At 41.0% G+C, this 20,251-nt stretch overlaps 1 protein-coding gene across 3 annotated transcripts in view; it reads left to right on the plus strand.

The window, feature by feature from the left end:
• Positions 1–20,251, plus strand: part of LOC120537137 (LIM domain containing preferred translocation partner in lipoma) — a 451,145-nt gene that overhangs the window by 237,159 nt on the left and 193,735 nt on the right. For all 3 annotated transcript variants that reach the window (XM_039765830.1, XM_039765839.1, XM_039765849.1), the window contains one exon: positions 67–179. In XM_039765830.1, the coding sequence (XP_039621764.1) occupies positions 67–179 (113 nt within the window). The remainder of the gene's footprint in view (positions 1–66; positions 180–20,251) is intronic.

The raw sequence follows: 20,251 nt of genomic DNA on the forward strand, positions 1-20,251 counted from the left end.
AGTTTTATAGACTTATTCTGCATAGTAAAATATTAAATACAACAGATATATTTTGTCTTTCCACAGGTGACTTCCCACCACCACCGCCTTTGATGGATGAATTTAGCCATATCCCGCCTCCCACTGGCTCCTTGCCTCTACCACCTCCACCTACAGATGGAGCAGCCTGTAGTACTGAGGTATGAGAATGATTTTAAGAAATAATGGTATATGGAAGATTTAAGTGAGGCTGAAATAATGGTCTGATTAACATAACCATTGTCTTTTAACAACACAATGTCCATTTGAGAACATATTCATCTTTAGTTTGTCACTTCACATGCATTATTCATCACTCTCATCAATTTATCACTATTGATCATTTATCAGGTTTCAGGTATTTTAATTAAACAGGTATCATAGCAAAACTATACCTTTATTCAAATATTAATCCTATACATTACAGCTATTTTTAAAGAAAGGTCAACACAAGAACCACATTGATACTGCCCAGAGAACTTCAGGATATTATTTACCTAGTATAATTTAAATTTACTGGAAGGAAATTGTATTTTACAACTTTATATTTCATTAGTAATTCTTTTTGGAAGTTAAATTTGCTATATAGATGGTGTAGACAAGCAAAGCAGTATGAAAAGAGAGAGGTACACTTCAATTTGAAATCGAAGAGTAAAGTCAAAGGATACTATGCTCTGTGGTCATCATAAGAGGACCAAGAAAGCCAAAGTCAACCTTCTCCAACAAACCAGAAAGAGTCGGTTTAAAGCAAGCCTGCTTGTGTATATTTATGTATCAACTTATTGTAATCGAGTCTTAAGGTCAAGAAGCCTGAGTTCATGCATCTTGCAGTTAGTGTGTAATAGCTATTATGAAATCTTACAGCATCTTGATTTACTTAAGTCATTTGTCAGATGGAGTGAGAATAAATAAAAAATGCATTTGATGGTGTTTAATGAGTCAGATATTACCTTAATGGCCTACATATGAGTATGAAACTTTAGCATGGATCATAGTAAGACATTAAAAGTCAGTAGTCTCTCTCTCTCTCTCTCTCTCTCTCTCTGCATGCTTGTTGGTTCTTGTTTTTGGCAAAAATTATTTTCTTGCCAAATTGTGATGTAGAAGATCAGAAAGCTTACAGTGATGGATCCATAGAAAATAGGCAGGGACACCTATATGAGAGAGGTTAGTGAGAGGACACATACTGGCTGCTAGATAGTACATGAGCCATCAGTTGGGATTTTTTAGCAAAATTTGAGAGCAACCATGTTTAACTGATGTTTGAATAAACCAGTAGGTTTGCTTTGAAAGTTAATTTGCCTAAAAGGTCTGTTGTTCATCAGTGATTTTTTTCCTAGTGGGGGGAAAAAAGAAAAGGCTTTAGAATTAAATGTGATAAATGACAAGTACTTTTGATAAATGATTAATGATTATCTGTAAGATGATACTTCATGTCAAAAGAAGTGAAAATGGTTGGTTCTTATAATTAATGCAGCACAATAGATTTGAACTATTAATAAAAACAATATTTCAGTTTTCTTGTTTAAACATTAGCAGTATATTCATGAAAAATTGTAATTAAATATATTAATAAAATTTATTTAATATATTTATAATCATGTTCAAAACTGTGTATAAAAAAACTTGAAAAAAATATATGGAGGATATTTTATAGTATCCGATTAAAGCTTAAATTTCTGCCTTTAACAGGCTTTTCATGATGTGCTTAAACCAAACAGTTCTTACTCTTGTTCTATAATTAGTTGTGTAATTAAGTTCCTCTCTTTTATGCAAACAAACATCCCCAAAAGGCATTTGAGTTTAAAGTGATCTGTCTCATGCAAAAGAAGTCCACCCTTCAGGCAAATGTTAGTTCCTTTTCTCAACTTACTTGTGACAAGACTTCAGTCAGGCGGACTCTTGTCTCATTCTTTAAATTTAGATAAATATCCTTTTGTGATAAAAAAGGTATTGCTAGGATGTGAACAGTCAGTGTTTGAGCTAAATTTAGAAGATATTCATGTCATTACCCTACTTTTTTTTGTAATTACTACTTTATTCAGAGTTGTTATCCTGATGTTTTCAAAAGCATAACATTACTTTATATGGTTCTTAATAAGCTGGCCTGTGCCCATAGAAAAAAAAATAAAATTGCATAAGATGGTTCTCGATTAAAGGATTTCTTATACTGTACTGTGCATTGGTGATACACATATGTAGCTGCGTATAACAAGTCCGTTTGGCAGTGGAGTCCGGACAGAGTATCCGCATTCAGTACAGACAACCTTGAAAACCACGCCATGTTTCACAGTTGTGGTTTGTGGGATCAAGAATTGGATCAGTTATATGCAGTGATAAATTTTAGGAGTCACCTAGGGCAATAGCATTACTGGAGATGGTCCTGGTTATCAGTTGTCACCTTGTTCCACTTCATCTTATAAGCTGTATCACTTTACTTACTAGACACTGAAGGTAGGTCAGTAACTCAGTGATATTTCTGTGAGCATCTGCATTTTCAAAATGTTAGAAGCTGGTGTATGTTACATTGTTAATCATTAAGCAAGTTTTCAGGTCTCTTATTTGGCCATCATCTATTCATTATGTCAAAAATAATTGGCATCCTTCCTGAAACCATCTTAAACTGTACTCCAGACCAACATGATGCACAGTTTGGTAAATATTTACTTGTGGGTTCAATATGTGTTCTGTTTATTTTAAAAAAAGTGTTTGGTCCAAGTACAAGTGGAACAAGGAAACTGAAACTGCATCAACAAACCCCAACAACCTACTCATCCTGAGTCATTACGTCCAAAACATTGATGAATTTTAATGACTATTTTCAGATTCATAACAAAAAATACATTAAATGCATTTTTGCTTCAGAAAACTTCACAACTTTACTTTTTCTTACACATGACCAAATTCTTCCTGTATCTTGATTCATTTTCTGTTTAGCTTTATTAATCATGTGCAAAGCACTATTTGACCAACCTAAATATGTGGAAATTTCACCCTTTCCTTGAGAGGAAGAGACATTTAAAGCTAACAGCTATTTTTTGATAATTTGCATAAGTCTCAGATGGCTCTTCCACTTTTCCATGAAACGCAATATTGCTTTCTGTTCAGGTTAATGTCTTGAAAGCAAATGTTAATAAGATATAACAGATGGAATTAAGCATTAACGTCATTGCTCTTTAAAGCATTTTTAGCTCTTTGTCTCACACCTATATTACAACCCCAATTACAATGAAGTTGGAACGTTGTGTAAAACGTAAATAAAAACAGAATACAATGATTTGCAAATCCTTTTAATAAATATTTTTTATATACAGTGATCCCTCGCTATATCGCGCTTCGACTTTCGCGGCTTCACTCCATTGCGGATTTTAAATGTAAGCATATCTAAATATATATTTTTCGCTGGTTCGCGGATTTCTGCGGACAGTGGGTCTTTTAATTTATAGTACATGCTTTGCTTCCTCAGTTTGTTTGCCCAGTTGATTTCATACAAGGGACGCTATTGGCGGATGGCTGAGAAGCTAGCCAATCAGAGCACGTATTACATATTAAATAAAACTCCTCAATGATATACGATATGCTTCCTGCGCGGTGCTTCGCACACTTAAAAGCTCTAACAGCCCGTATTGATTTTTCATTGTTTGCTTTTCTCTGTCTCTCTCACTCTCTCTGAGATTCTCTGCTCCTGACAGAGGGGGTGTGAGCAGAGGGGCTGTTTGCACAGTGGCTGTTTGCTTAGAAGATACGGACGCTCCTCTAAAAAATGCTGAAAGGCTACCTTCACATTGACCCCTTCATTGCGGCTGCTTTATCGCAGTGCTTGCATACTTAAAAGCGCAATAGCCCTATTGATTTTTGATTGTTTACTTTACTCTCTCTCTTTGACATTCTCCGCTCCTGACATGCACCTTGAAGAGAAAGATATGTTTGCATTCTTTTAATTGTGAGAAAGAACTGTCATCTCTGTCTTGTCATGGAGCACAGTTTAAACTTTTGACTAAATGGTGTTATTTCATTTCTAGAGGGCTCTAATAATGTTAACAAACGTATTTAGAAGGTCGTAAACAGGTTTTCAATGCTCTAACTGCGAAAATATTAGATTTATAAATAAACAATCCTACTTCGTGGAAATTCATTTATCTGTGTGGAGCCGATTAACCGTGATAAACGAGGGTTTACTGTATAACTGTGCGGAGAATATTTATAAACTGTGTGGGAGAGTTTCTAAGGGCTTAACATTTATAGAAATAACCATACAAACATATGGTTTCTACTTCGCGGAATTTTACCTAGCGCGGGGGGGTTCTGGAACGCAACCCCCACGATCAAGGAGGTATTACAGTGTGTGTGTGTATATATATATATATATATATATATATATATATATAGTGGAACTTCGGTTTACAACCATAATTCATTCCAAAACTCGTGAACCGAAGCAATTTCCCCCATAGAATTGTATGTAAATACAATTAATCCGTTCCAGACCGTACGAACTGTATGTAAAGATTAAGCAAAGCACAAATATAGTTAATTACACCATAGAATGCACAGTGTAATAGTAAACTAATGTAAAAACATTGAATAACACTGACACAAAACACCCAGGCTCCCTGCTCAGCTACACGAGCAGGCTCGCTCGCGCTCTCTCTCTCTCTCTCTCTGTAGCACACACACACACACACACCCAAACACCCCCCAAATCAGCAGCACGTGCCCGCTCGTGTGCTCTCTCTCTCTCTCTCTGAACAGAGGGGAACATTTGAACAAATCCGAACTTTAATTTAAAAACCAACCACAAGCAACCAAAAAGCATTGCAGGAGTTCATGCTATTAGCCTTACAGCCTGATCGCTGTAAACACTATTTTTAAAATGAGTTTTAAGCACAGCGGAAAAAAGCGAACATTTGAAAAAAGAGAAAAGTAACATTGCAACATTCACACTACGAACTGAAAAATTAACTTTTGAAAAATCTGTAATACAAAAACCACCAAGAAAACTAACCTTGCATGAGTCGAGTTCTGGCATGAAGTGAGGAGGAACTGGGTGGAGAGAAGGGAGAGTCTGGCTCCGCAATGGAGGGATGTTTTCCTTCAGGTGTTTTCTATCTTGTGATTTCTTGGGTTTCTGGTGTTTTTAGCTGTTTAGCTGATGGGAGCGAAAGCCTCATGCAGCCATTCCAAAAACAAAGTGCGCCACATTACTGGCAGTCTGGCTTTGTTTACATTGTGCTGCTTGAAAGCACGAGGGTTCTCAAATTGGTAAATGAGTAAACTGGTAAACAGTTTTTCCACCTCTTCCAACACAAGCCTCTGCCTGGTTAATGCTGTAATGCTTTTGCAACATCAGCTGCTTTAATAAATTCTTTCTGCTTTAGAATAGTCGAAATCGTAGATTTTGAATTCTTGTACTCGGCGGCAAGATCAGTAACACTATAACAATAATTTCTTTCTTTACTTCGATTTCAATTTTCTTCAAAACTTTCTTCTCGCCACTCTTCACTTGCTTAGAAGCCATAGTTAACTGCAAAAGCACACCAAATACTGTAGAGCACAAAGAGAGCGCAGGTAAAGCACGCACGTCTGACTGAGAACAATGAACAGGGTGCGGCTCTGCTTAAACACAGTAATCGGTGCGTATGAACCAGCCAAGCAGGCACGCACCCTCCCCCCTCTCTCTCAGCAGCAGGCAGGCAGGCACCCCCCCTGTTCCCTAAGCAGCAGCAGGTAGGCATGCAGGCAGGCACACGTGCAGCACCCTCCCCCTCTCTCTCAACAACAGGCAGGCACGTCTGACCAAGAACTATATATATATATATATATATATATATATATATATATATATATACACACATACATATTGGTGCCGGTCATAAAATTAGAATATCATGACAAAGTTGATGTATTTCAGTAATTCCATTCAAAAAGTGAAACTTGTATATTAGATTCATTCATTACACACAGACTGATGTATTTCAAATGTTTATTTCTTTTAATTTTGATGATTATAACTGACAACTAATGAAAGTCCCAAATTCAGTATCTCGGATACTGTGTCTTGCCTTTTTTGTTTAAGGTGTCAATGGTCGTCTTTTGGACAATTGTCAATTCAGCAGTCTTCACCATGATTGTGTAGCCTACAGAACTAGACTGAGAGACCATTTAAAGGCTTTTGCAGGTATTTTGAGTTAATTAGCTGATTAGAGTGTGACACCAGGTATTTGTAATATATATAATATACACACACACATATATATATACACATATAGAGAGAGATAGAGATACTGTTATATATCTTTTACAGAATACAGTATATAGCCACTCCCCATGGGCTCACCACCTATGGGAGGGGCCAAGGAGGTTGGGTGCAGTGTGAGTTGGGTGGTGGCCGAAGGCGGGGACCTTGGCGGTCTGATCCTCGGCTACAGAAACTGGCTCTTGGGACGTGGAATGTCACCTCTCTGAAGGGGAAGGAGCCTGAGCTAGTGCGCGAGGTCGAGAGGTTCCGGCTAGATATAGTCGGACTCACCTCGACGCACAGCTTGGACTCTGGAACCAATCTCCTTGAGAGGGGCTGGACTCTCTATCACTCTGGAGTTGCCCCCTGTGAGAGGTGCCGAGCAGGTGTGGGCATACTTATTGCCCCTGACTCGGAGCCTGTGCATTGGGGTTTACCCTGGTGGACGAGAGGGTGGCCTCCCTCCGCCTTTGGGTGGGGGGAAGGGTCCTGACTGTTGTTTGTGCGTATGCCAACAGCAGTTTGGAGTATCCACCCTTTTGGAGTCTCTGAGGGGTTGCTAGAGGGCATACCTTCTGGGATTCCCTCGCTTTGCTGGGAGACTTCAATGCTCACGGGCAATGACAGTGAGACCTGGAAGGCGTGATTGGGAGGAATGGCCCCGATCTGAACCCGAGCAGTGTTTTGTTATTGGACTTCTGTGCTCGTCATGGATTGTCCATAACGAACACCATGTTCAAGCATAAGGGTGTTCATATGTGCACTTGGCACCAGGACACCCTAGGCCTCAGGTCGATGATCGACTTTGTGGTCATGTCGCCGGACTTGCGCCATATGTCTTGGACACTCGGGTGAAGAGAGGGCGGAGCTGTCAACTGATCACCACCTGGTGGTGAGTTGGCCGATGGTGGGGAAGATGCCGGTCAGACCTGGTAGGCCCAAAGCGTGTTGTGAGGGTCTGCTGGGAACGGCTGGCAGAGTCCCCTGTCAGAAGTAGCTTCAACTCCCACCTCCGCAGAACTTCAACCACGCCCCGAGGGAGGTGGGGACATTGAGTCCGAATGGGCCATGTTCCGTGCCTCTATTGTTGAGGCGGCTGACCGGAGCTGTGGCCGCAAGGTGGTCGGTGCCTGTCGTGGCGGCAATCCCCAACCCGTTGGTGGACACCGCGTGAGGGATGCCGTCAAGCTGAAGAAGGAGTCCTATAGGACTTTTTGTCCTGTGGGTCTCTGGAGGCAGCTGATAGGTACCGCAGGCCAAGCGAACGCGGCTTCGTTGTTGCTGAGGCAAAACTCGGGCATGGGAGGAGTTTGGAGAGGCCATGGAGAACGACTTTCGGACGGCTTCGAGGAGATTCTGGTCCACCGTCCGGCGCCTCAGGAGGGGAAGCAGTGCAGTGTCAACACCGTATATGGTGGGGATGGTGCGCTGCTGACCTCACTGACGCTAGGGTCGGTGGGAGGAGTACTTCAAGACCTCCTCAATCCCACTAACATGCCTTCCAATGAGGAAGCAGAGCCTGGGGACTCTGAGGTGGGCTCTCCCATCTCTGGGACTGAAGTCACCGAGGTGGTCAAAAAACTCCTTGGTGGCAGGGCCCCGGGGGTGGATGAAATATGCCCGAGTTCCTTAAGGCTCTGGATGTTGTAGGACTGTCTTGGTTGACACGCCTCTGCAACATCGCATGGACATCGGGACAGTGCCTCTGGATTGGCAGACCGGGTGGTGGTCCCCTCTTTAAAAGGGGACCGGAGGGTGTGTTCCAACTATAGAGGGATCACACTCTCAGCCTCCCTGGAAAAGTCTATTCGGGGTTCTGGAGAGGAGGGTCCGCCGGATAGTCAACCTCGGATTCAGGAGGAACAGTGTGGTTTTCGCCCTGGTCGCTGAACAGTGGACCAGCTCTTCACCCTTAGCAGAGTCCTGAGGGTGCATGGGAGTTTGCCCGACCGGTCTACATGTGTTTTGTGGACTTGGAAAAGGCATTCGACCGTGTCCCTCGGGAATCCTGTGGGGGTGCTCGGGAGTATGGGGTACCGGACCCCTGATAAGAGCTGTTCGGTCTCTGTACAACCGTGTCAGAGCTTGGTCCGCATTGCCGCAGTAAGTCGAGCCCGCTTCCAGTGAGAGTTGGACTCGCCAGGGCTGCCCTTTGTCACCGATTCTGTTCATAACTTTTATGGACAGAATTTCTAGGCGCAGCCAGGGTGTTGAAGGGGTCGGTTTGGTGGACTCAGGATTGGGTCACTGCTTTTGCAGATGATGTTGTCCTGTTTGCTTCATCAGGCCGTGATCTTCAGCTCTCTCTGGATCGGTTCGCAGCTGAGTGTGAAGCGGCTGGGATGAGAAGCAGCACCTCCAAATCCGAGCATGGTCCTCAGCCGGAAAAGGGTGGAGTGCCCTCTCAGGGTTGGGGGAGAGATCCTGCCCCAAGTGGAGGAGTTCAAGTATCTCGGGGTCTTGTTCACGAGTGAGGGAAGAATGGAGCGTGAGATCGACAGGCGGATCGGTGCGGCATCCGCAGTGATGCGGGCTCTGCATCGGTCTGTCGTGGTGAAAAAGGAGCTGAGCCGTAAGGCAAAGCTCTCAATTTACCAGTCGATCTACGCTCCTACCCTCACCTATGGTCATGAGCTATGGGTTGTGACCAAAAGAACGAGATCGCGAATACAAGCGGCTGAAATGAGTTTCCTCCGCAGGGTGTCTGGGCTTTCCCTTAAAGATAGGGTGAGAAGCTCAGTCATCCGGGAGGGGCTCAGAGTAGAGCCGCTGCTCCTCCGCATCGAGAGGAGTCAGATGAGGTGGCTCGGGCATCTGATCAGGATGCCTCCTGGACGCCTCCCTGGTGAGGTGTTCCGGGCACGTCCAACCGGGAGGAGGCCCCGGGGAAGACCCAGGACACGCTGGAGGGACTATGTCTCCCGGCTGGCCTGGGAACGCCTTGGGATTCTCCTGGAAGAAGTGGCCGGGGAGAGGGAAGTCTGGGCCTTTCTGCTTAAGCTGCTGCCCCCGCGACCCGACCTCGGATAAGCGGAAGAGGATGGATGGATGGAGTATATAGCCACAAACTCAACACAGAGTCGTACAAAGGTTTGGGGTAGCCACCCGTATAATTGATTTCCTGGCTGCAAAGTTGCTCAAGTTGATACAGCAGTGATGTGAACAAAACCGAGTCCAATACAGAACTGAGGGATTAGGGAAAAGGTGGAGGCTTTTAAAGAGGAAGACAGGAAGTGAGATCAAAGGGGTTGGGCTCATGAAGGTCTTCAGCCATTGGTTTGAGCCCAGATGTGACATCACAGGGGCCGGAGCCAGCAAGGTCTCCTTCGATAGGCTCGGTCCCAGAAGTGACATCAAGAGGGCCAGGTGGAATCTCCTGTGAATGGTCTACAGGAAAGGGAGAAAAAAAGTCAGTGCACTCTGCCACATCACGGTATGTCTCGGAATTGCCCTTATACAAGCCCTTAAGCTGTCTTCCATGCGCATGTGTGTGTGGGGAAAAAAAAATTAAATAAATATATATATTTATAGAGAGAGAGGGAGATACTGTTACATATATTTTACATATAGAGAGTAGATATTTTCCCATGTTTTGAAAACATCCTGTAAGACAGAATTTGATATTTTCCCATTTTAAATAGTATATAACATCAATTACTGAGTGACTTAACAGAGGGGCTAGAAATTTTCCAGTTGAGTAAGATAAGCCTGTGTGCTAATAATAGTAAGAAGTAAAGGCAACTACAGCTAACACAAAACACAGCTATTAATGGATTAGGGGTGATTGTGACACCAAGGCTGTCTGATAGGCACTTGAAACGTTTTGTCCAGAATGATGTTTATTTGGTATACGCCCAAAACCTGGCCTAGTGAAGCTGGAGCTTGATTACAACGTTTGAAGGTTGGATCTTGTCCTGGAAACATTTTGGACAATTTTAAATAAGATAGACTTGCTCAATAAAACATTTTTAAGTTAAATAATTGGATGCACATGTGGAGTGAATTATGTGCATGGCTGCCTACCACTCTAAAATTTTCTGGGATCTTTAAAATGAAGGGACTTTAAAATGGTTTTATATCAGTCTTCAAGACTGATCAATATATCTTCTGGAAAAGAAATAGGTGGGAGGTGAGGAAAATTGGGCAGATTTTGTTTAGCAAAGATTCTGATTTGGACAAAGTGGAATAATTGTGTTGATGGGAAACAAAATTTAGAATGTAGTTGTTCATAGGATGCAAAAACATTTCTTTATAAATCTCTAAATGACTTAATACCATACGTTTTCCAAACATTAAAAAGTGTGTAAGTTTGAGAGGCAAAAGGTGGTTATCATGTAGTGGTTCCACAGATAAAAAGTTCTCTAACTTGAAGTGCTTCCTGCATTGTTTCCATATTCTGAGTGAATGAAAGACAATTAGGTTGTTAGTATGTTGACGTTACCTTGTATTTACTGGTGTACAAACAAGGATTTATAAATGAGTACTGCAGGATTTCATTTCTATTGCAAACCAAGCTAGTATGTGTTCCTCTATTTGTGCCAGTGTCCCGGTTTTATAGCTTGTATTTTTGCTGCCCAGAAATAAAGTTGAAAATTAAGTAGAGCAATGCTGCCTTTTGATTTAGGTCATTGTAGGGTCATCCTTAAGATGTGTGGATATTTCGAATTCCAAATAAATGAGGTTATGATTAAATCTATTTTCTTAAAATATTAGTTGTTACTGTATATTGGGGAAGTTTTGAAATAGAAACAGAAGCTTAAGGAGGATATTGATCTTGATAGTGTTAATTCTCTCTGTTAAAGTAAGATGGAGGTAATACCAAATCTGCAGGTCTTGTTTAATTTTTGTCCATACAAACTGCAAAATTTTGTTGAAAAAGAGTTTTATATGTACTTGTGATGTTTACCCCTAGATATTTAAAATGATCTGCAGTAATAAAAGGGAATGTGTCAGATCTAATGCTGTTTGCTAGAGAATTCACTTTTCTTCAAATTAATTGAGTCCAGATACTGTATCTTTTGAAATTCTGCTAGTACAGTTAGAGCTGCAGGCACTGATGTTTGTGGGTATAATATGCACAGTATCAAATCATCTGCATATAATATTTTCTGTTCAAGTTTTTCTCTGAAAATCCCCTTTATCTCTGATGCATTTCAATAGTGAACAGCCAATGGCTCAATGATGATTGCAAATAGCAGTGGTAACAAGGGGCATCCTTGTCTAGTACTGCTTTCTAGTTTGAAGTAGTCTGAAACAATGTTGTTAATACAAACTGAAACTTCCTAACTGTTATTCAGTAGTTTGATCAATTAACATATGTTCGAGCCAAACCCAAATTTATGCAAAGTGGTGAATAGGTAATCTCATTCAACAATCTCAGATACTTTTTCTCCATCTAAAGATAAGATAAAATCACCAAGGTGTTAGACTTAATGGGTGAATATATTACATTATATAGGCTTTGAATATTGGAAGCCAAATATCTAACTTTAATAAATCCAGTTTGGTCTTAAAAGAGCACTTTCTCAATCCTTCTGCCTAGGACTTCGGAGTGTATCTTAACATTATTATTCAGAAGTGAGATTGGTCAGTATGATGCACATTGTAATAAGTCCTTATTTTTCTTAGGAATTACAGTGATGAATGCTTGGCGAAAAGCTTAAGTAGAATTTTATTGTCTCTGGCTTCTATAAATGTTGCTTATAAAAGGGGAGCTAACTTGATTGAAAATGTTTTGTAAAATTCAGCAGGGTTGCCATCAGGACCTGGTGCTTTCCCACTCTGAAGTGAATTTATAGTATCTAGTAATTCTGATAGTGTCAGAGGTTTATCCAGTTCCTCTGCACTGAGAGTATCTAGCTGTGGTATCTGTATCAAAAAATGAATTAGATTGTGTCTTGTCTTCTTTAAACTGAGTAGAATATAAGGACTTACAGTAGTCTCTAAATGTGTGCATTATACTTTATTGGCCAATAATTCTATCTCCGTCTGGTGTTGACTACTGATATTGCATTGCAAACTTCCTGCTTGTGGATTTGGAGAGCTAAGATGTCAATCGCCTTCTCTCCGTGTTCATAATGCTGTCTCGATTTAAAAATGGTTTGTTCTGTTTTTTGTCCTCAAAAGGCTGAGTTCTGATTGCAAAGCCTGTCTTTTCCTAAAAAATGTCTTATCTGAACACCTGGCATGTTCTTGATCTATTCTGGCAATTTCACTGATTAACTGTGATGCCTTCTTGGTTTGTGATTTATTTTTTGAGAGAGATATGAGATAATCAGTCCTCTTAAAAATGCCTTCAGAGTTTCCCAGAGTATTCTTGGAGAGACCTTTGAGGATGTATTTGTCTCTAAAAAAAAAAAAATCAATTTTCTTGGATATAAATTCTCTACAGTCATCGTCAGCTAATAACAGGGAGTTAAGATGCCAGCTGTGAGATGAGTGATGTGAGCTCAATGATCAGAGGTGCATGGTCAGAAATAACAATAGTAAATACAACACAATAGTGTTGTATTTGCAAGATTTGATTGTGGGCAAGAAATTGTTATCTATAAAGAAATTATCAATTCTTGAGTAACAATGATGTACTGGTGAGAAGAAGGAATATGTTGTTAAGTATGAATTTAGAAATCTCTATGGGTCTGATAAGTTATGATCAATTAAAAACTGTGTAATTATTTTTGAAGTGTTAGATGTTATTGCCCCTGTAGCTGAAGACATATCAAGGTCTCAATTTAAAACACAGCTCAAGTCTCCAGCCATCATAATTTTGTTAGTGTTCAAGTTAGGAATCGATGCAAATACATTTTGGAAGAAGTCTTTATCATTCACAGGTATTTATCAAAGTCACTTTACAATTAAATAAATTACCCATCACAAATCACATATCGGTCTTCAGGACCAGCTTTTACATCAAATGAAATTGTTCTGTGAATTAAAGTACCCACAACTCGAAGTTTTCTTTGTACCGCTTAAATGGAATATTTTGCCAGTCCAGTCTCAAGTGAAGTCTCCTGTAAAAATACAAATTTGGCGTATAGACTTGTTAGGTGAGAGAATACTTTCTTCCTGTTTAATTTGTGATTAAGACCTTTGACATTCCAGCTCACAAAAAAAAAGTATAGTTGTGTAGGTCTCATCCAGGGAGGCACAGTAACACTATCATTGGATAGATGTATTTCCTTATATGGATATACTCTATACCAAGTTGTGGCATATAGCCCTTTAATTGCCAAAATAAAAGTCGTCGTAAAAACAGACAAAACTAACAAAAAGTCCGATCCTACACTCCCTACCACTAATTATAATGACACTTTTAACATCAACCTCTGTTATAGATGAGCCCTGAGGCTCTCTTAAGAAACTTCTGCCGGAGATTTTGCCCAGAATTTTTAGCCATTCCCCTCATTTGTACCCATCTGATCCCCAGTAGATTCTGTCTTTTTTTTCCTCAGCAGTAACGGATATGGATGTTTTCCACTGCACTAGCTTCCACTTCACCATCCAGTTTAGATTCCACCCCTGTTAACAATTGCTTTACATGCTGTTTCATCACCTTTCCTTTTACTCGTACGAGGTACACGACATAACACGATTTATGTTTATAATTTTACCTGGTACCCCATTTGAGCCTTCTCCACACCAGTACATTCTAGCTAACTCACTCTGTTGGGACATAAATTCTCTAGTTTGCCCCCTGGGTTTTCAGTATATTCTTGTTTCTCTCTCATATTTGTGTAAAACGGTTGCTTCATTACTGACCATGGGATCCGTACCTGCCAATTTAAAAACCGCTCCACAGGGGCCTTTTCTGTTGTGGCATGAGGTGTGGTACGATAAACAAACAAGAAATTAGCTATCTTTTGCTCTAATGATCTCTGGCACCCTAATTTGAATGTTTGCACCATACATTCTGCACCACCATTGCAAGGTGGACAATTGGGCGCTGAAATCTTGTGTTGCAACTGCATTTACTCTAAGAAACTCCACAAATTATTGTTTAGATCTTGCAAGGTTTTGAAAAAGTTTTGTACAGATAAGTCTACGTGCCAGTAGTGTAGTAAAGGTAATTACAGTTTGTTTGTCCTTCTCCATTTTAAGCCCATCTGGAAGTACATGGATTAGGAGGGATTGTTGCATCCAAGCTGTCTGAAAGGCATTTAAAGATTTTGGTCCAAAATGATATTAATTTGATGTAGGCTCAGAACATGTGACCCAGTGAGGCCGGAGCTTGATTGCAGTGTTTGCAGGTTGGATCTTGCCCTGGAAACATTTTGGATAATTTTAAACGAGAGAAATGCGATCGATATATAATTTTAAGTTGAATAATTATGCTTTGCACATATGGAGCTTGAGTGAATTCTGTGCATTGCTACTTTCCACTCCTTTTCTGAAATATTGAGTAAGAGATCCTTTTCCCACAGTTGGATCTTTGAAAGGGAGGGACTATAAAATAGTTTTATATATTACAGAAATGCTGTCTGAGTCCTCGAGACTGAGCAATATTTTTTCTGGCATAGAGGTAGGTGAGAGGTGAGGAAAATTGGGCAGGTTATGTTTTACAAAGTTTTGAATTTGAAGGTAAGAAAGAAATGTGTTGCTGGTAAGCTAAATTTGGAGTGTAATTGTTTGTAGGATGCAAAAACATTGTCTATGTACAGATCTCTGAGTGATTTAATCCCGGATGTTTTCTAGGCATTAAAAACTGCGTATGTTTGAGAGGATGGGAAAAGGTGGTTATCGTGCAGAGGTGCCACAGATAAAAGCTTCTCTATCTTAAAATACTTCCTACATTGGTTCCATATTCTGATTGAATAAAGCACAATTGGGTTGTTAGTATATTGGCGATAATTTGTACTTATTGGGGTACAAAGCGAGGAATATAAAGAAGTACTGCAGGATTTTTTTCTATTGCGGACCAATCCTGTGTATGTTCATCTATTTCTGTCCATGTTCAGGTTGTTATATTTTGTATGTTTGCTGCCCAGTAATAAAATAGAAAAGTTAGGTAAAGCCATGCCGCTTTCCACCTTAGGTCTTTATAAGGTCACTCTTTAGATACTTGGAAGTTTTGAGTTCCAAATAAGTGAGGTTATGGTGTAGTCAAATTTTTTAAAAGATGATGTATTGATGTATATTGGAATGTTTTGAAATAAAAAGAGAAGCTTAGGAAGGATATTCATCTTAACAATGTTAATTCTTCCAGCTAAAGTAAGATGAAGGGTTGACCATCTATCTATCTGCGATGATAAAAGGTGTCCAATCTAGTATTGTATGCTTGAGAAATCACTGGGAAAAACACACTTTTATTCAAATTGGTTCTTAGACCAGAAATCTTTTGAAATTCTGTTAGTGCTGTTAGGACTGCAGGCACAGTATTTTGTGGGTCTGATATATACAGTACCTTATCATCTGCAAAAAGCAGTGGTAAACCTGAAACAGATACAACAGGGTTATTTACCTGTGGTTGCCTCGGCGACTGACAAGCAATCCTCTACAGATTCAGCAGTCGCACTTCAGTGTTTTGTCCCTTTTATGGGTTGTCTTTTTGTTTGTACAGCCACTGAAGCAGGGCATGATCAGTCACCAGGGTAAACTGCCATCCCCAGAGATAGTAACGGAGGGCCTCCACTGCCTACTTAATCGCTAAACACTTCTTTTCGGTGGTCGATTAATTATGCTTCCTGGGTTGTAGGTTTCTGCTGAGAAACGTGATGGGGTGTTCTTCCCTGACAAAACATTGTGAGAGTGCCGCTCCTAAACCAAAAGTGCTTGCATCCGTTTGCAGAATAAATTCCTTTGAAAAGTCTGGGTTGTGTAGAACCGGGAATGCGGATAAAGTGGCTTTTATGTCCGAGAAGGCTCTGTCACAAGTGTTTGTCCAGACAACACTACGATTCTTTTGACCCTTTGTCAAGTCAGTGTGGGGGTGGCCTGATGTGCAAAGTTGGGAATGAACTGCCTGTATTACCCAGTGAACCCAAAGAAAGCATGAACCTGCATCTGTTTTTTCGGGACATGAATATGCAAGTACTTCCCCCATCTTGTCCATTTCAGGCTTGAGCAAACCCTTCCCCATGGAATATCCCAGATAATGGGTTTCCAACATACCCAGCCTGCACTTCTTGGGGTTAGCCATCAAGCACCGCCTGAGGACAGACAAGATGAGATTCCCAGTCATTACTGAAAATGACATCGTCGAGAGGCACCTGCGTACGCAGAATTGAAACATAGGATCTGTTCCATTTTCTGCTGAAAGGTCAACCGTGCACCATGGAGACCAAAAGGGAGCGCCATACATTCAAACAGCCCGACGGGAGTGGCAAACGTGGTCTTCTCACAGCTGGACTCCTCCAAGGATACTTGCCAATAGCCCTTCGCGAGGTCTAGGGTGGAAATATATGAGGCCTTCCCGAGCTTCTTCAACAGCTTGTACACTCGCGGCATCAGATATGCATCAAATTTGGAAGACTTATTCAAATTCCTAAAAGCAATACAGAACTAAACCAAAACATTGGGTTTTGAGACAAATTCAATTGGGCTTTGCCACTCGCATTTGTTCAGATGAATAACTCCTAACTGAATCATCTGCTGCACCACTTCGCGTATCACTTTCCTTGTTGCTTCTGGTGGGCAATACGGGGGCACCCGGAAGAGTTACAATCTTTTGTTCTGCAATTGCCCGACCAGACACAGCCAAAAAGATGTCGGAGTTCCTCTCAATCACCAATAGCAGTTCTGCTTTCTGAGTGTCAGTTAAATCTTCACCTATAGCAAGGTTTTGAGGGATAGCTGCAGACATGACCTTGACCTCGCACGGTTTATGCCACTCCTTTTACAGGTTAATATGCAAAACCTGTACAGGCTTTTGCCTCCCTGGAATGCTAACTTTGTAATTCACGGGGGATATACACTCTTCGATGACTGCCGGACCCAACCACTCAGCTCAAAAATTTATCTGGATCCAGTGGAATCAACACCTGCAACTGATCCCCCTTCTTAAACTCGTGAAGTTTACTTGACTTGTTGTAATCACATTTCTGAGCCTCTTGCTCATGCTGATGATGTTTAACCTCAATAGAGGACAATCTGGAAATCTGTTCCTGCAGTGACACAACTCTGTCGACAAACCAACCCTCTTGAGGTGTCGGACGAGTCCCTGTTCACTCTTCTCAAAAAATGTCTTAAGACACTGTGCCTTCGGTGGCCAAAGAGTAAGACAAAAGGACTCAGCCCAGTAGATGCTTGTGGAGACTCCCGAACAGTAAACAGGAAGAAGGGGACTACTGTATCCCATGAGGTTGGGCCGTCATAGGAGACTGGTTGAATCATCTGTTGTAGGGTTTTATTAAATCATTCAGTCAGGCCATTCATCTGCGGATGATAAATTATGGAATGTAAATGCTAAATTGCAAAGCTGCTTCAGGATGTGAGACATAAACAGTGTGTCCTGATCAGTCAAAATCTTGAGAGGGATATCTATATGCGTTAGCATTTCTGAGAGTGCCTTTCCAATAGAACGGGTGTCCGCTCTCAGTAAGCACGACAACTTCTGGGTATTTTGTGGCATAATCAACTAACACAAGCATGTAGTGAAAGCCACATTTACTCTTAGGAAGTGGTCCAACAATATTTAATTGCACCCTCTCAAAAGGAACGTCTAAAAAGTATTGGTACAAGAGGTGCCCTGGTGGGTCTGTGTGCGGAAACTATTTGACAGTCGAGGCAGGCCTTACAAAATTATTCCACATCTTGGCCCATATTCACCCAATGAAAGCATTTTAAAATGCGTTTCCTCAGTATGTAAGCAATTTTTAAAATCTTCTCCCTATGCCCACTCGGCACTACCAACTGCTCAATACGCCCATCACCCATGCAATCAGAAGTCACCTGATACAGAAAGCCATCCTTAAGTAAAAAAAATGTGATGTTTCAAAATTCGGGTCCTCTCTCTCCAAATAGTAAGAGCCATTTGTGACATCGGCTTGTCTGACTGCAGACTCCAAGTTTCTATTAGCTCGTTCCAAGCGAACAAACTCTGTCTGGATGGCAGTCTGTTTCCTCCATGTCCGATGCAGCATCACACTCGTCTCCCACTGATATTTCGCGTTCGTCTGGTTCTGTATTGAATGTCCGGTCTGGGGAGGCTGTTGGTGCATACGACACCATGGAAAAGTCTGCCAGCTGTCCCAGGTCTTCACTTGAAGGTTTGTGCCCCACCTCACTGAACAACTCCAATTCAGTGTCAAACCCGGTTCCTTGACTGACATTGTCTGCAGCAAGCACCTCTCTATCTTCCTCCTCTCTATGGGAGAAGGCCTTGCTCTGCAGGTGGCCAAGACCTGTGGGAAGATGGCATTCCTTTTTCCTATTAGGAGTGGCCAGGGTGAGGTGTCTGATATGGCAGTCCCAACTTTAAAGTTCTTCCCTTTAAATTTCAGAGGGAGTAATATAGTCTTGTATGTTTTAAGGTCCCCATGGACGCAGCAGATGTTCACTTTGTCTGTGGTCTTCTAAGGGGTCTGCTGAAGCAAGTCATGGTGGTCTACACAGAGGTTGCTATCAGAGTCCAACAGTGCGGATAAGTCCAGTCCGGCCAACATAATAGAGATCTTAAAGTTGTCTTCCTTTAACATTTTGGGTGGACACTTGCGAGCCACATACCTGGGCCAGAATGATGGTCATGGTTTGCACAGGTGGAAAATTGCACTCCTGAGCCAGATATCCCGGTTGATCACAGTGAAAGCAGCTGCGTTCAGTCTGCACTACCTTGGCGACCCTGGAAATCTGTGCAGGCTGAATTGAAATCGTGGTTAAGCTTGGGTAGCTACATTATTTCCAGGTTGTTTGTGCACCCTCTATTCTGCAGGTCATATCCAGCAGCAAGTGGACATTGTTCTGTAGCATTTCATCAGAAAGGCACTCATCTATCCCTGACAGAACTGCATCAATAGTGAGCTTCTCTACCATACGCTCGAAAGTGTCTCCGTGAATCCAACTTTGAATCAGGTCCACTAAGCCCTGGATCTGTCCTCTTATGGGGTGGTCCGGATCAATATGCCACAGACAAAACTGGCACCCCTTGACCACTGGGCTCACAGCTGTATGGAGGAAAATCTGTTGCTTCAAGAAGTCATAATCATTGAGCCTTTCGGAAGGGAGTTTTTGCATGACCTGTAGCACCTCCCCAGTTAAAAATGAGTCCACGATAGCCAGCCAGGTTCCCCTGTCCCAGTGTATCAATATTGCCATGCGCTCAAAAATTCCTAAAATGCTTTATTTTTTGTGGGTTTTTTTTAGTTGATATTGGTGTAAAACAAAGGTTTTCACATAAATATTTTAATAAAATATTTAAAATTTTATTACTTTTAAAAATTTGGACTGTTACGCTCTCTAATTTACAGCCTTTTGCAGCTCCTTTATTACATAAAGAGAATAATATCCATTTATTTTTGGATATGTAATTTAGGCATAATAATGTTAAAAATCCCATGGGGCATAAGGGGTTAAAACTGAATAATAGTCACCTACTATCCTGTTAATTTAATTAATTCTTTAAATTAATAAAATGTTTGATTGCTGTCTACCTAGTTTCCCAAAGCCTCACTTCTCAAATGTATCTATCAAGATTCTTCAGTTTTAATGTTGAAATTGGGAACTCAGATGTATGCTTCTCTAATCTATTTGTTTCATGATTGTTCCTTCATTTTAATATCTTTTCCTTGCCACTTTACGATTGTTTTATAATGACTTTCTGATCATTTACTTTGCTGCCTGTTTCAATAGTCTATGTTGAAGTCTTTGCCATATTGTAATCTATTTTTTTAATGCATCATGTGCTTGCTGAGAATTAGCAGATAAAAGCAGATTGGTTTGTACTTAATTACTAAAATATAAATTAAGCAATGTTTCCAGGTCAAATTATATTAAGACCAGTAATATCTGAAATAATTGTGAAAAGTTACGGTAAAGCCTTGAAAAAGATTTTTCTTACGTATT

The sequence above is a fragment of the Polypterus senegalus genome, chromosome 1, assembly GCF_016835505.1.
Source record: "Polypterus senegalus isolate Bchr_013 chromosome 1, ASM1683550v1, whole genome shotgun sequence".
NCBI lineage: Eukaryota > Metazoa > Chordata > Cladistia > Polypteriformes > Polypteridae > Polypterus > Polypterus senegalus.